General features: G+C 54.6%; 1 protein-coding gene across 2 annotated transcripts; it reads left to right on the plus strand.

Annotated features, from left to right (window-relative positions):
- Nucleotides 1–1,188: 1,188 nt before the first annotated feature.
- On the plus strand, nucleotides 1,189–14,666 carry AMOTL2 (angiomotin like 2). 2 transcript variants are annotated; one of them, XM_049775946.1, is made up of 9 exons: nucleotides 1,189–1,935; nucleotides 4,689–4,962; nucleotides 5,911–6,055; nucleotides 6,364–6,456; nucleotides 9,992–10,287; nucleotides 11,354–11,655; nucleotides 12,479–12,696; nucleotides 13,225–13,389; nucleotides 14,041–14,666. In XM_049775946.1, exons 1-9 carry the CDS (start codon nucleotides 1,199–1,201, stop codon nucleotides 14,097–14,099), a joined length of 2,289 nt encoding a protein of 762 aa, XP_049631903.1. In that variant the 5' UTR covers nucleotides 1,189–1,198; the 3' UTR covers nucleotides 14,100–14,666. The 2 variants fall into 2 exon arrangements, with proteins under 2 accessions (XP_049631903.1, XP_049631904.1); XM_049775947.1 differs by having other exon boundaries at nucleotides 13,228–13,389.
- Nucleotides 14,667–14,884: the final 218 nt, after the last annotated feature.

The raw sequence follows: 14,884 nt of genomic DNA on the forward strand, positions 1-14,884 counted from the left end.
AGAGCTGGGCACAAGAGCTGCTTCTGGCTGGCAGCAGCCACGCCCCTCCCGCTGCTCTTTCTTCGGGCCTGTAGAGGTTGTGGGCTAGTTTGGGGTTTTTTCCCCTGAAGCCCAGTCTAGAGGCCAGTGTTGGAGGAGTCTTTGTGCCTGAGGTGGGCGTCTTCTAGGCATGGACCCCCTAAGGCCCATGAAGAGAGTCCCTTCTTCCAAGCCTTGTTGTTCCCTGCAAGGTCCAGGATCGCTGCAACCAAGCATTGCCCCTTTATTTACCCCAGTCAGCTCAGTGGTTGCTGCTGGTCTCTAGAGCTCTGCCAGAGGCTTTTCTAAGAGCACGAGTGCTCCTGTATGCTTGTGGCATGGTGGACACGATCCTAAAAACCTACAAGCCCTGTGCCGTCCTTTCTTCCTTCTCCTGAAGCTCAGCTAGAATGCCCAGCACTGTCCCCTCTGACTCTGTGGCCAGCTCCTCGGCCTCCTTGCAGGGTTCTGTCACTCACTGAATGTAAACTCTTCTTCCATCCCTTACTCACTCCTCTTCCTCCTGTCCATCTTGCAGTGCCTGCCAAGGTCTCCCCACCTGCAAGGGGTCATTGGGTTGGGGGTCTGAGTTAGCTGTGTGATGGGCGTCGGGAGTACCCCTCCCAGGAGGTACTGGGGACTGTAAGTCTGGGGTTTCTAGTGGAGGCTCCCCTCATCACCTGTCAGTGACCCTGGATCCGTGAACCACTAAGTCCCTGGCCATAATGAGGTCTGCCTGGCAGTTTTTCCCAAGGTGATCACTCTGTGGCTGAGACAGGAGGTCAGGCTGTGTCCCTGCTGTGGTCCCTGCCGGTGGCTCGCTGCCATTGTTCTTTGGGTATGGACCTCTCTATGGATGTGATGCTAATGGCATTCCCTTGCCCAGGATTGTCAGTGCCTGGCAGCCATGGCCTTTTGTATTTCTCAATTTCTGGAAGCTGGTCTTGTTTTTCTCATGGGGAAACTGAGGTTTGAAGGGAACTCGCACTTAATCTCTTAAGTGCTGGCTTTGGCACTGGATCCTGGGCGGTGTGGCCTTTGGCCCTATTCAGATCTAGGACTGGATCTTCTCCACACCCCACTCCATTCCCCTTCCCACATGCTCCCACTGATTGCTCTTCTTTCCCTCCTTCCAGGTGGTCTGGCCAGTGTCCAGGCTGGTGTTGTAAACCCAGGCAGCATGCGGACACTGGAAGACTCTTCGGGGACTGTCCTGCATCGCCTCATCCAAGAGCAGTTGCGCTACGGCAACCTGACGGAGACCCGCACGCTGCTGGCCATCCAGCAGCAGGCCCTGCAGGGTGGGGCCGGGGCTGGGGGCACCGGGAGCCCTCAGGCCCCCCTGGAGATCTTGGCCCCCGAGGACAGCCAGGTGCTGCAGCAGGCCAAGAGGCAGGAGCCCCAAGGCCAGGAGCATCAGGGTGGCGAAGCCCACCTAGCAGAGAACACCCTCTACCGGCTGTGTCCACAACCCAGCAAGGGCGAAGAGCTGCCCACCTATGAGGAGGCAAAAGCCCACTCACAGTACTATGCAGCCCAGCAGGCAGGGCACCAGCCACACGTGGGGGACCGGGATCCCCGAGGGGCCCCAGGAGGCAGTAGCAGGCAAGATGAGGCCCTTCGGGAGCTGAGACACGGGCATGTGCGCTCCTTGAGCGAACGGCTCCTGCAGCTATCCCTGGAGCGGAACGGTGCCCGCGCCTCTGGCCACATGAGCTCATCCCACAGTTTTCCGCAGCTGGCCCGCAACCAACAGGGTGTCCCATCCAGGGTCCCCCCAGCCGAGGGCCCAGAGTCCCGTGGGCCTCCGCCTCAGTACCCGCACCAACTCGTGCCGGCTCATGAGACTGCTGCCGCTGTCCCCGACCCTCGGTACCGCACCCGCGGCAGCCCCCACTTCCAGCATGCTGAAGTCAGGTAATGGCCTTCTCCACATTTCCAGACCCTCGCTGCACCCCTGCAGTTCTCCCAACATCCCCTTTTACCGGCCACAGAATCACTGCTGTGTGTTCCCCAGAGTAGGGAGCTATGCCTGGAGGAGAAAGGAATGTAGCCAGAAGAATTCAGCAGCACCCCACCCCCTTCCTGTCCCAGTTGGGCTCCATTAGTTGTTGAACTGTCTCAGGCTTCCTGGTGAAAGGTCGCTTTTCAGGAGCCCAGGAATGAGGCTCAGAGCCAAGTGTGTCTTGCTTTGATAGTGTGAGGCCTCAAGTTCCATCTCCAGAAGCACCACACCCCCAGAAAGACTTTATTTTTAATTTTTTAATTTTTGAGGGAGTTTTGGGTCATACCCGGCGATGCTCAGGGGTTACTCCTGGCAGGCTGGGGGGACTATACGGGATGCCAGAAATAGAACCACCATCCATCCTGGATCGGCTACGTGCAAGGCTAACACCCTACCGCTATACTATCTGTCCAGCCCCAGAAAAACTATTTTTAAAGTGAATAAAGATTGGTTTTCAGGAAGAAGTACCTGAAGGCAGAGCCAGGGAATCATTGACAGATGGTTGTAGTTCAGTGGGAGAAGGTGGAGAGGGCTTCCTTCCCTGGAAATTTTTTTTTCCTCCGTTTTTTTGGGCCACACCCGTTTGATGCTCAGGGGTTACTCCTGGCTGCACTCAGAAATTGCTCCTGGCTTGGGGGGACATTATGAGATGCCGGGGGAATTGAACAGCGGTCTGTTCTTGGCTAGCGCTCGCAAGGCAGACACCTTACTTCTAGTGCCACTGCTCTGGCCCCATTCCTTCCCTGGAGAGATTTAAGAGTAAAAGCACCATTTGCTTTTTGGGAGGAAAGAGCAGGTAGCTCCTCAGAGGTGTCTCCCTATTTGTTCCCTTCTTACTTTTTCCTTGAACCCCAGGTGTCTGGAGCCTGTTGGGCCTCGACCTGGATTCAGGCAAATCCCTTTGGAGGTTTAGGAAAGGTTTATGATCTGGCTGACATTTGGAGTTTGGTTCTGAATATGAGATAAAAGGCACAAGGTGAAAGATCTCTTTCCCTGGACTGCCAGCCTGGATTCTGCGGGGTAGGAATGGACACACAGAGGCCAGAGGTGGGAGTAGGAAGCTCCACGAATATAGAAGTAGGGGTTCCCAGAAGGTAGATCTGCCCAGCCTCTCCTTGGTGCAGCATATTCCTTTCGCACAGAAGTAGACCCACATCTATGATGGCCCTTTCACCCTCAGCCCCCAGAGAGCCTGAGGATTGCAGACACCTTTCCTTTGGTGGCTCAAGGTCAAAGTCTGGTTCTCTTCACGCCTACTGAGCCGCCCGTTACTCACCCACTTTCCCACCATTGGGCCTGTCCTGGGAAAGATGCCTGTCCATGCTCTCGAGAGATGAGTGACGCCACAGTGGCCTGTCTCCACCCCCAGTCCCCACCTTATCTCCCCGCTCAGGGCTTGGCTGGAGAGTGTTTCGGAAGCTGAGTTGAGGTTTCTTCTTTGGGAGCAGCCTTAGTGAGCCCTGTCAGGAAAAGATAATGTCGGGGAAAGGAAGTCGGCTGTTTGCAGAACACAAAGGAGAGGGGGGCCCCAAACTGAGCAAGTGTGAGGGAAAGGAGTCTATTATTTCTCCAGGCTAGGTCATCCCCAAAGAATTCCAGTTGTGTCTGCCTGGTCCAGGGCAGGGGATCCAAGTTCATGAAGGACCCCCCTGAACTATGCGTGGAGAGTCTGTACATTCCAAGAGCTCTTTGCTCAGCTCAACCTGGAGAGGCCCCACCTCAGACAGGAAGAGAAATGCATCTGGTGGTGTCCTGAAGCAGCCCTTAGCAAGAAAAAGTGGCTCCACGCCTGATGGTGAGGGAGACCTGAGTGTCCAGGAGAGAAGCCCACCAGTAGTTTGAACTTCTTGAGGTCTTTGAGACTTGGGAAATACTTGCTGAGACTAAGACTATTCTTACATGTGGGGTCTAAGGACCTGACAAAACCCTGAGAGGCCCTCTTGCGTCGAGTCCTACTTCCTCGCCCTAACCCAGTGCTAGCTACTAATAATAGTACAAGAGGGCCCCTTCTCCCTAAGCCCAGTATACCCAGTGTTGAGGGTCATACTTAGTCTTTAAACATAGTAAGCTACAGTACCCCAGAAGAGATAGAAGGTGGGACCCTAAAAAAAAAAAAAAAAAAAAAAAAAAAAGAAGGTGGGACCCTGTGTTGGGGAGGATGCTCCTGCCCTAAGAGAGGACTAAGATGCCTTCAATCCTGGGGCCCAGGCCCTACACCCCGATACTCGTCTTGCAGTTCCAGCCTTGATCAATCATCTAAAAGTCCCATTGAGAGGTGTCAGTGAGGAGGTGGGCATGCATGTATGCCCCACTGCCAGGCCTGTGTCTAGCTCTGATGCCACCTACAGGCACCCAGATGGGGACCATTCCATGCTCCTCAGAGCCAGCCAGAACCTTCTGTTGATCATGGGGTGGAGTGTGGGGCTTGAGCTCCATGGCTTAGGACACTTGACTTGCTTGAGCTAACCTTGTGGTCCTGGCCAAAGTGAGATGGTATAGGAAGCACAGCCCCCTGTCATGAACCCCCTCTGGTCTTGGGTCACCCCACACTACTTGCTGCCTAAAGTTGGGGAGGCCAGGCCAGCCCATCTTATGTCCAGGAGAGCTGGAAATTCAGCTTGCATTGGGGTGGACAAACCTGAGCACCTTCTCTTCTGTCCCCCAGGATCCTGCAGGCCCAGGTACCTCCTGTGTTCCTCCAGCAGCAGCAGCAGTACCAGTACCTACAGCAGCCCCAGGAACACCTTCCACCCCCACACCCAGCTGCTCGAAGCCACGGACCCCTCGGATCCTTCAGCCCCCCTGGGGTGGAGGGGCCAGCTAGCACCCAGGCGCAGATGGAGTCTTTATTAAGGGAGAATGCCAGGCTGCAGAGAGACAACGAGAGGCTACAGAGAGAGCTGGCGAGCTCAGCTGAGAAGGCTGGCCGCATCGAGAAGGTAGTCTGGGGGAGTGCGTGGAGAGTAGGCAGGTGATAGGGGCCGAGCACTCCAAAGCCCATGTGTGACTGAGTTTCTCATCTGTCCTCCCGGGCCCCCCCCCCCCACTACCCTCCTGCTTGCCCTCTCCCCAGAGGTAGCAGGGAGCAGCTGGGCAGCCTGCAGGTTGGCACATGAGCAGTTGCAGGCAGTAGGGATTAGAAAGGGCTCATTCACCAACTCTCTGCACACTCGCACCCCAGCACTGCACCCCCCCACTTCTGGAGGACACCTCCCATAGAGAGCGCTTTGTGTCCCCCACACAACAGCCCGTCTGTTCTCAGCCAGACCTGGCCCAGCTAAGAGCCCCTCCTCTTGGAAAACAGCTAGAACTTGTTGGCATGCTGAGCCAGCTCAGAGCACGTGTGGAAGCAGCCCACAGTCGGGCAAGGCCCCGGGCCAGGCCCTGCTGACAGATGGCTATGGCATGCCCACTCCAGGAGGGGTAGCTTGGGCCAGGGTCTGTGCTCTGTGCTGAGAGATTTGCACATTTTCAGTGTTAGCAGGCAGCCTCTATTGTCGCTTAGAGCATGGGCTGCTTTTTGCTGGGTCTTGGGTGAAGAGCTGCTTCCAAATTCCCTGGCCCAATGTGCAGCAATCCTTTTGCCTTCAGAGACTCTGAGCTTCTGTCAACTCACAAGGACCCCGAAGTTTTTTTGATTTTGTTTTGGTTTTTCAGTGATGCTCAGGGGTTTCTCCTGGCTCTGAACTCAGGAATCAGTCCTGGCAGTGCTCAGGCAAACATAGGATGTTAGGGATTATACCTGGGTTGATTGTGTGCAAAACAAACTCCCTACCCACTGTACTGTTGCTCAGGTCCTGCCCCCCTTTTTTGTTCTCTGGGTTTGTCTGTAAAGGGCCTTCTTCCGCTAAAGCTTCCAAGCTTCAGCATTGCTTTGTTTCTTGCAGCTGGAAGGTGAAATCCAGCGGCTTTCTGAGGCCCACGAGAGTCTGACAAGGGCCTCCTCCAAACGGGAAGCCCTGGAGAAGACCATGCGGAGTAAAATGGACAATGAGATGAGGCGGCTGCAGGATTTCAACCGGGATCTTAGAGGTAAGAGCCTGGCTGCCTCTGTTCCCGGGTAGTGTCCAGTCTCTGGCTTCCAGATAGACTCAGAGAGAGCAGCTGAGATTCCTTGGGTGGCCCTGGGTGGAGAAGCTGGTCGCTGGGCTCTAGCCCTCAGACCTTTCACTGTTGTGACCCAGACCCATTGGGATTTCTCATTTGGTGTGAGCTACCTTGTCTAGGGGGTTTTTCTGTGTGTCCATCCCAGCTCAGAAAACATATCCCCTCACATAGGACCCCAGGGGATACCCGCAAGAGGCAGCCACCTTAAACTTGCTTTTCTTTGTGTGAAACAGAGAGATTGGAGTCTGTTAACCGTCGGCTGGCAAGCAAGACACAGGAGGCCCAAGTGGGCAGTCAGGAGATGGTGGCCAAGCTGCTGGCTCAGAGTGAGTGGGGGTCTCTGGGAATCCTGGGGTCTTTGGGAGGCCTGGCTGTGGCAACAGATTTATGCAGCCCTTCTGGACTCTTCTGAGTGCCCAGGGTGTTGGTCCAGGACCAGACTGGGCAGGGGCAGCTATGAAAATTGAGGTCTGGTTTTCTGTGTGCTGGGGGAAGGACAGCAAGTAGCTGCAGGGATGGGGAGTCAGCACCGGCCATGCTCTCAGTGTAATACCAGCTATCACAGGCACTGCAGGCTGTGGAAGGTGGTAGATTCTGGAGGCTGGGGAACAAGGAAGAGGCTGTTTCCCTGGGAGCTTCAGGCAGCAGGATGTTGGGTGCCCTGTGAAGGCTGAACATGGGATCCTGGTGGAGACAGCTGAGAATAATTCCTGCAGCCCAACCCTTGGGCCTGAGGATTAGTGTCCACTGTGGGCCGGTTCATTGAGGCATCGCTCATCCCTCAGCAAAACCAGGCCCTCCAGGGATTACTGGGCAGTGTGGAATGGAATACATAGTACTGAGGCAAGAGGTGGGGATCTAAGTACAGACTGAGGGAGCAGAGTGTTTCAGTGGCCTGGGAAGAGGTGGAGCAGAGAATTTCCAGGAGAGGCTTGGTAGCATGGCCCAGGTAAGGGTAGACAGTATAGACGAAAGCATATATACAGGTAGACGGAACCTCCAGGGCCATCACGGGGGTAGGGCTGCAAAGTGAACTGGATGCCCAGTGCTGTGAGGAAGAACTCCAAGGTGTGTCTATGGAGCAGCAGTCTGAGACCTAAGTTCCCGCTTCCTCCCAGTCTCTTGCTTCCTGCAGGGGCACTGGGAGCCCTGAGTGGGGGTTGGGAGTTGGGAAGTTTTCTGTAGAGTTGTGGGCAGGAAGGAGACCAAATGGCAGTGAGGTGGGATCTGGGACAGGGGTTAAGAGAAAGGAGCAGCAATAGTCCTGAGGTGAAGAATGAGGGTGGGATCTTGTAAGAGAGGCTAACTGGGCCCTGACTTCCAGAAAAAGGAAATTGCTGGGAGCGTTTCTGAGAGCAGCAGGGGAGGGGAGGTGTTCCGCTCCCCAGGAGTGAGCTGCTGGGTAGTTCTTGGCTGTGTCCATTAATCTCAGCAGCCAGCTGCTGACCTGGATGCCTGACATTCCTGAGCTGCCTGGCTGTTCCCTTTGGGCTTGTCCTCCACCCCACTACTCCCTCATACAGGCCTAGAGCCCTTCTTTGGGGGTTGCGGAATGAGGAGGAACCATTATTTGCTTCATGAGCTAGGTATGCCCCATAAGCACAGGCCCATTTGGGGAGTAGGGGTGAGGAGTGGCGAAGAGATTCTGAGGACCAAAGGAGACTGAGACCTGCTGGGGCGAGGGGCTGAGTCTTACCTGATCCTCCTCTTCTCCCTACATTCTACCCCAGCTAGGTGGCCCTAACTACCTCTCCTGGTCTGCCCCTGGGGTTTTTTGTTTTGTTTTGTTTTGGTTTGGTTTGGTTTGGTTTGGGGGCCATACCCTTCAGTATTCAGTGTTATTTTCCTGGCTCTACACTAGGGAATTACTCCTGGCAATGCCCAGAGAACCACACGGGATGCTGAGAACTAAACGCAGGTCAGCTGCATACAAAGTGAACAGCCAACCTGATGTATTACGGCTCCTCTGCCAACATGCCTTCATTTTATCCTGTTGGCTGTGTATGGCCAATACTGGTAGAAGCAGAAAGCTGGGTCCCAGTTCCCCTAAGTGCTGAGGAAACTCAAACTACTTTTGCCACGGGGGAACAGCTTTCAGGGGAAGGTTTAGGTCTACATTCCCCCCTTCCTGGGCCAGTCAGCCTTGGGAAAGTGATCCTTCTGCCTTTCCTGCCAGGGAAGCCTTCCTGAGCTTCAGCTCTGGCCCCTGGGGTAAGCTCAGCACCCACTGTCCCCCTTGGTTCCTAGGCCCTAAGACGGGCCATAAGACTGTAAGGACACGGGCCGGAGAGATAGAATAGAGGTAAGGTGTTTACCTTTCATGCAGAAGGTCATCGGTTCGAATCCCGGCGTCCCATATGGTCCCCCGTGCCTGCCAGGAGCAATTTCTGAGCACGGAGCCAGGAAAAAACCCTGAGCACTGCCGGGTGTGACCCGAAAACCACAAAAAAAAAAAAAAAAAAAAAAAAAAAAAAAAAAGACTGTAAGGACACACAGGCTCCTTGCAGATTCTGAGCCCACATGGGAGGAGGCCTGCCTTGAGTAGGCCCCAACCCCCTACACGCCTCCCTGTGGCCCCTCCACCCTCTCAGGGACTGTGAAGCCAGTGCCGTGAATGGCCCCATTCCAATGTGATTGAGACCTTTGCCCTCCACTTCTAAGAATGAGGCCAGCCATGACCCGCCTTCTAAATCTCAGAGTGAGCCAGACCTGCCTGGGACTGGTCCCTGCTCTCCTTTGGGCCTGAGACAGTGAATCCTCCCTCTGCCTCCCTGCTCCCAACTCTGCCCTCTGCAAGTCCAGAGTTGGGCTCTCTACCTTCTGTGCCCATTCATTAGTGAAATGCTGTTTAAAACTTTGCTTCCTGCCTGTACACAGAAGACCTGTGAGCCCAGTGGCAACTATCCTGTTATGAACCATCCCCTCTAGGAAATTTCACTGCCTAGCAGGCACTGCTGCAGCCCCTTTCAGCTTCTTCATTTTTTTTCGTTTTAGGGCCCATACCTAGTGGCACAAGGGTTACTCCTGGCTCCATGCTCAATAATCACTCCTGGCAGGCTCAGGGGACCTTATGGGATACTGGGAATCGAACTGGGTCCATCCTGGGTTGGCAGCATGCAAGGCAAATGCCCTACCGCTGTGCTATCACTCCAGCCCCAGCTTTTAGCTTCGTTTTTGGGATTTAGCTGAGGCCTCCCAAGGCTCAGGGTCTGGGAAAGGAGATTTCAGCCTAGAATGCCAGCTGGAGGCTAATGAATCTAGTTCAGGCCACACAAGGCCCATGTATCTTGGTGATTTCTCCAGACCATGGAAGGAAGGGTGACACTGAGTTGTGGGCACCCTGCATCTGTAGCATGAACCCTATAACCATTGTAGGAGCCTCAGAACACAGTGAGAGGTCTCCTGCCCCATACAGTTGTACTGGCTTGGATTCCATCTTAGCAGCACCCTCTGAAAGCCAGGTGGGAGGCAGGGGTCACATGTTCTCCCTGAAGGGCTGTTTATGGAGAGGCCTGTGCAATGGGACATGCCTGGCTGATGCAGCAAATAGTGGCCTAGTCCTTGTCCCTCCATTCTCCCACTTGGCAGTGACCAGGTCACCCTCTGCTCTCTGTTTGCACATCTCTAAGTGAGCACTATAGTTTCTGACTGGCTCGTTTTGAAGGCCGCGATACCCGGTGGCAAGTCCCGTAAGCCCAGAGAATAGGCTTGACCTTGTGTCTCAGTCTTTTGCTGAGGATGGGATCTGATGCATGGGGTTGCTGGAAGATGCACTCCCCGCTGCTCACTGGATCCAGGGGTGCAACTTGGAGCTGTGGTGATGGCAGCAAACCCTGAGCAAATCCCCTCCTATGCCCACAGGCTACGAGCAGCAGCAGGAGCAGGAGAAACTAGAGCGGGAAACAGCCCTGCTGCGTGGAGCCATCGAGGACCAGCGGAGGCGGGCAGAGCTGTTGGAGCAGGCTCTGAGCAATGCACAGGGCCGCGCAGCGCGCGCAGAGGAGGAGCTTAGAAAGAAGCAAGCGTATGTGGAGAAAGTGGAGCGTCTGCAGCAGGCACTGGGGCAGCTGCAAGCCGCCTGCGAGAAACGGGAACAGCTGGAGCTGCGGCTGCGCACTCGTCTGGAGCAGGAACTCAAGGCTCTGCGCGCGCAGCAGGTGAGCAGTGGTGGTGGAGAGACTGGCAAGATTTGGGGTGCTCTTGATCTTTTGCAGGGGCACATTTTTCCAATCGTGGCCAAGGTCTTTAGAGAGAACAGATTAGGACCCTTGATGGAATTACCAGTCAGATCTTAGATGTGCCCTTAACTGCCAGAATCCGTTCCTCAGATCCTGCTTTTTTGTTGTTTGTTGGTTTTTGTTTTGTTTTTGTTGTTTTTATTTTTGTTTGTTTTTGGGTTTTGGGTCACACTCAGCATCACTCAGGGATTATTCCTGGCTCTATGCTCAGAAATCGCTCCTGGCAGGCTCGGGGACCATATGGGATGCTTCGAACCACTGTCCTTCTGCATGCAAGGCAAACACCCTACCTCCATGCTATCTCTCCAGCCCAGATCCTTCGTCTTTTTCTTGGTTTTTGGACTAGTGTGAGTGACTCTGGGGCTTACCAACCAGATCAGGTGCTCAACACTCCAAACCTCTTCTGAGTTCACACCGGTTTTCCAGGTGTAGTTGATACTAGCACCCCTTTCCCATTTTGGAAGCTTCTGTGGTCCCCTCTACAAAGTAGATTTTGTCTTTTTCTGCACATTTTTTTTTTGCAAGGGACACAAATCTGGCAATGCTTAGGGCTTTCTCCTCTAGCTGCACTAAAGGATCACTCAGGTAACCTTATGGTATACTGGAGATCAAGTCTGAGTTAACCACGTAAGGCGTCCTGCCCACTGTGCTCTCTCCAGCCCTCTTTCCTGCACTCTTGTTTTTGTTATTTTGTTGTGTGTGTGTGTGTGTGTGTGTGTGTGTGTGTGTGTGTGTGTGTGTGTGTGTGTTTGGGCTACACCTAGAGGCTTTCAGGAATGCTCCTAGCTCTGCATTCGGGAATCGAGCCTGGGTCCCTCCTGGGTCAGTAACATGCAAGGCAAATGCCCTATCCTATCGCTGTACTATCACTCCGGCCCCTCTGCTGCACTCTTGATTGCAGGATTAGTATAGAGGTGTGGAGACAAGATCAGGATAGAGGTGGTCACAACCCTACCTTCACCTCTGACCAAACCTTGCTCTGCAGAGACAGGCAGGCTCCCTGAGTGGTGGCAGTGGAGGATCCCAGGAGCTCAGCGCCCTGAGGCTGTCAGAGCAGCTGCGAGAGAAGGAGGAGCAGATTCTGGCTCTAGAAGCTGACATGACCAAGTGGGAACAGAAGTATCTGGAAGAACATGCCATGAGGCAGTTTGCCATGGACGCCGCTGCCACTGCCGCAGCCCAGCGTGACACCACCCTCATCCGACACTCACCCCAGCCCTCGCCCAGTAGCAGCTTCAATGAGGGCCTGCTAGCCGGCGGCCATCGGCAGCAAGAGATGGAAAGCAGGTACAGCACACAGGCCTGGGCTGGGGTGGGGGGTGGCAGTGCACGGTGCCTGCCAGGTTTTACTCTGGTAAGAGGTCACACATGGCTCACCACACGTCCCTGGCCAGCTCTTTCCCCTAAGAAGCAGTTCTGCTCCGTCATGGGAATGAGGCTGCTGGCTAGGGCTCTGGGCCTCTGCTGGCCCCGTTCAGCCCCAAGTGAATGAGGAAATAGGCCCTCTGACAGGGCCACACATGGTCCACCTCAGAAGGAATGGCACGGCTTAGGGAAACTAGGATCTTCCCTCCAAAAGCCATCCTGGTGGCTCTTCTAGTCTTGGTCAGAACTTTTATACTCAAAAGCACAGCCATTAAGCGGGCAATATAGAGTGGGTTTGATCCTTGTACTACATATGGTCTCCCAACCCACCAAGAATGATCCCTGTTTGCAGAACAGGGAGTAAGCTCTGAGCATAAGTGGGTCTGGCCCTAAAACAGAAAGAGAATGGGTGGGGAGGAAGAAATAAAGGATGAGGGACAGGAGAAGGGGAGGGTTATGCCATCTGGCTTGCTGAGACCATTGCAGGGTCCCTGCCTCTCAAGGTTTATGACAGGGTGCAGTGTGACCAGCAGGTATCTCCAACCATGTCAGCCTGCCTGGCTGCCAGACTAATAAAAGTAAACACAGGCCACACACACACACACACACACACACACACACAGCCCATCACCTCCCTTGTTCAGAGCTGCCCTGGTGTTCCTGAAGCCCCCCCCTCCACATAGGCACTTGCCCTTAGTTTTACTGGCACCTGTGGCTGACATGTGGCATGGCCTCTTGCCCGCAGGTTGAAGGTGCTTCACGCCCAGATCCTGGAGAAAGATGCTGTGATCAAGGTCCTTCAGCAGCGGTCCAGGAAAGACCCTGGAAGAGCCATACAGGGCTCCCTGAGGCCTGCCAAGTCGGTACCGTCCTTGTTTGCAACCACAGCAGCAGGCCCTCAAGCCTGGCATGGACTCTCCTCTGCAGAACAGCAAGTGGATCCCCTGCCCCGGCTGGCTGCAGGTGAGGGAGATGGTGGCACTGCTCCTCAGAGCCACTGCTTCAGGATCCTGTTGCCCACAGCTGTCCCACCTAGGCCATGACCCTTTCTCCCTTTTCTGGTTTCAGTCCCGACATTTGCTTTCATCTAAGGAAAGCATGTTTGTCTCAGGCCCTTTTCACTCCTAAGCTCAGAACCTCTAGCGTCCCTGTCAGTTTTCAGATGTAATCCGCAGAGAAGAGCTCTACCACAAAAACGTCTAGAACCCACTCCCAGTCATAGTTATGCCCAAAAGTTAGTGCAGGGACTTAGCACTTGCATCATGTGCTGTTTATGGCCCCCTGAGCCCTGCCAGGAATAAGCCCTGAGTATCATCAGATATGGCCCCCAAAATAAAAAATAAATAAATAAAAAGAAAACAGGAGTGTTTTGTCTTAAAAATCGAGAGCAACTCCTACTACCTGCCCCTCACACAAGTAGCACTTTACTTGGGGTGTTCCCTGTGGGGGTTTGCATCTGTGACAAGACAGTCACCATAAGCCTTTTTCCAGCAGAAGAGCCAGGGGCTGTAGCTCCCCTCCCTACTCACGCCAAGCATGGGAGCAGAGACGGAAGTACCCAGACTGATGCATCCCTGGACAGTGCCACCACTGGCCTGGGGACAGAGCCTGACAGTCTTCTGGGCTGCAGCAGGAGCCAGCGGACATCCTCTCTGGGTAAGTTCCCATCCCCTGGGCATCTGCACAGCTGGGGTGGGAACCCAGCCCTTCTGCCCCCCACCCCCAGCAACCAATCCTAGGACCCTGCACACCCCAGGAGCACAGAGCTGGCCAGAGGCGCAGAGGAAGTCAGGCTGGCCCCGGCCCTTCTCTCTTCTGCTCTGCCCTCCTCATATGACTCTTTGCCTGTGAAAATGAGAGCTAAGCTTGGGGGCTTTCCTGGCAGCATCACGCACCCCAAGGCCTCCCATTTAAGAGGGAGTCCGGGAAAGAGAGATTTGAGATGCCATTCCCAGATTCTCTTTCTGTTCCCTTTTGCTTCTTTTCTCTTCTGCGTATTTCCTTGCGCTGCTCATCTCCCCAAACCGCAGGCATGTGAGGAATGCGGCAGCCCTCCTCCCTCCTCTCTCCACCCTGCAGGACCTCTAACCAGCTCCCAGGGCCAAACAAACAGCAGCTTGCACACCCCACAAGGGGTGGGGGTGGGGGCCAAAGCAGGCATTGAGCTAGCCAGGTTCAGTGATTTGAGGAACCTGAGTCTGGGGACTGACCCTGCAGCTGATGAAAGAAGTCCTGATCTGTAGGGACTAGGCCAGACTCCCATAGAGCAGTCTGCTGACACTTATGGCCTGCCTTTCATATCCACAGATTCCGTAGCTCCATCTCGCGTGCAGGACTTGGCGGACATGGTGGAGATATTGATATAAAGGAAGTGGTTCTCCGGAGACCGGCCACCAGGCCCTGATGTCCTCTGCCTGTGGCACTTATGGCCACTCCAGCAACCCCTTCAGCTGCTGCATCCCTACAGTCCTCACTCCTTTTGACTCATTGGGTCCCAGGAGTTCAGGCAGGATGCAGGAAGCAACGAGAAACCCGAACCCCAGAAGACCTTGCTCTCCGCCTGTGTCACCCTCCCCTATAGCCGGAGGTTTGCTGCTAGGTTACATCTACAGAAAGTTCAGAAAGAAGCTGTGCCTCAGTTGCACCCCTGTTGGTTGAATATTCAGGCAAAGAGAGGGAAGCAGTAGGTTGCTAGGGGTTGATTTCTGAGGATGATCACCCATGGACATGAGGAAAATTTGGAAAGCCAAGTCAGCTCTAGTTGTGAACCTCTGCCCAAGCCCACCTCATTGCTGTGGTCCATCACTGCCTCTCTGCTGGGTCTTTCGAGGACTATTGGGGACTCCAGCAGAGAGCCATAGGCTTGCTTCTTAGTGGTGGGGAGAGGAACGGACTCCCTACCCCTGGGACTTGGCTGCCATCTGTAGATGGGCTTGTGCGTTGGGAGGCGAGCCAGCTGGGGCTCCTCTTAGCTCTCTGCTCCTGGGTCAGCAACTCTGGCCTGAGGATGCTTCCAGCCTCCCATTTGGTGCTCCCTGGTTTGGATGCTGATGGATGCAGAGGAGACTGGGTCTCAAGTCCTGTTTAGTGCCCAGGGGGCACCCACACCCCATCACCACCCTCTTGAAATAGCATCAACTCCTGTTCCTGG

Source organism: Suncus etruscus, chromosome 6 (genome assembly GCF_024139225.1).
Source record: "Suncus etruscus isolate mSunEtr1 chromosome 6, mSunEtr1.pri.cur, whole genome shotgun sequence".
Taxonomy (NCBI): Eukaryota; Metazoa; Chordata; class Mammalia; order Eulipotyphla; family Soricidae; genus Suncus; species Suncus etruscus.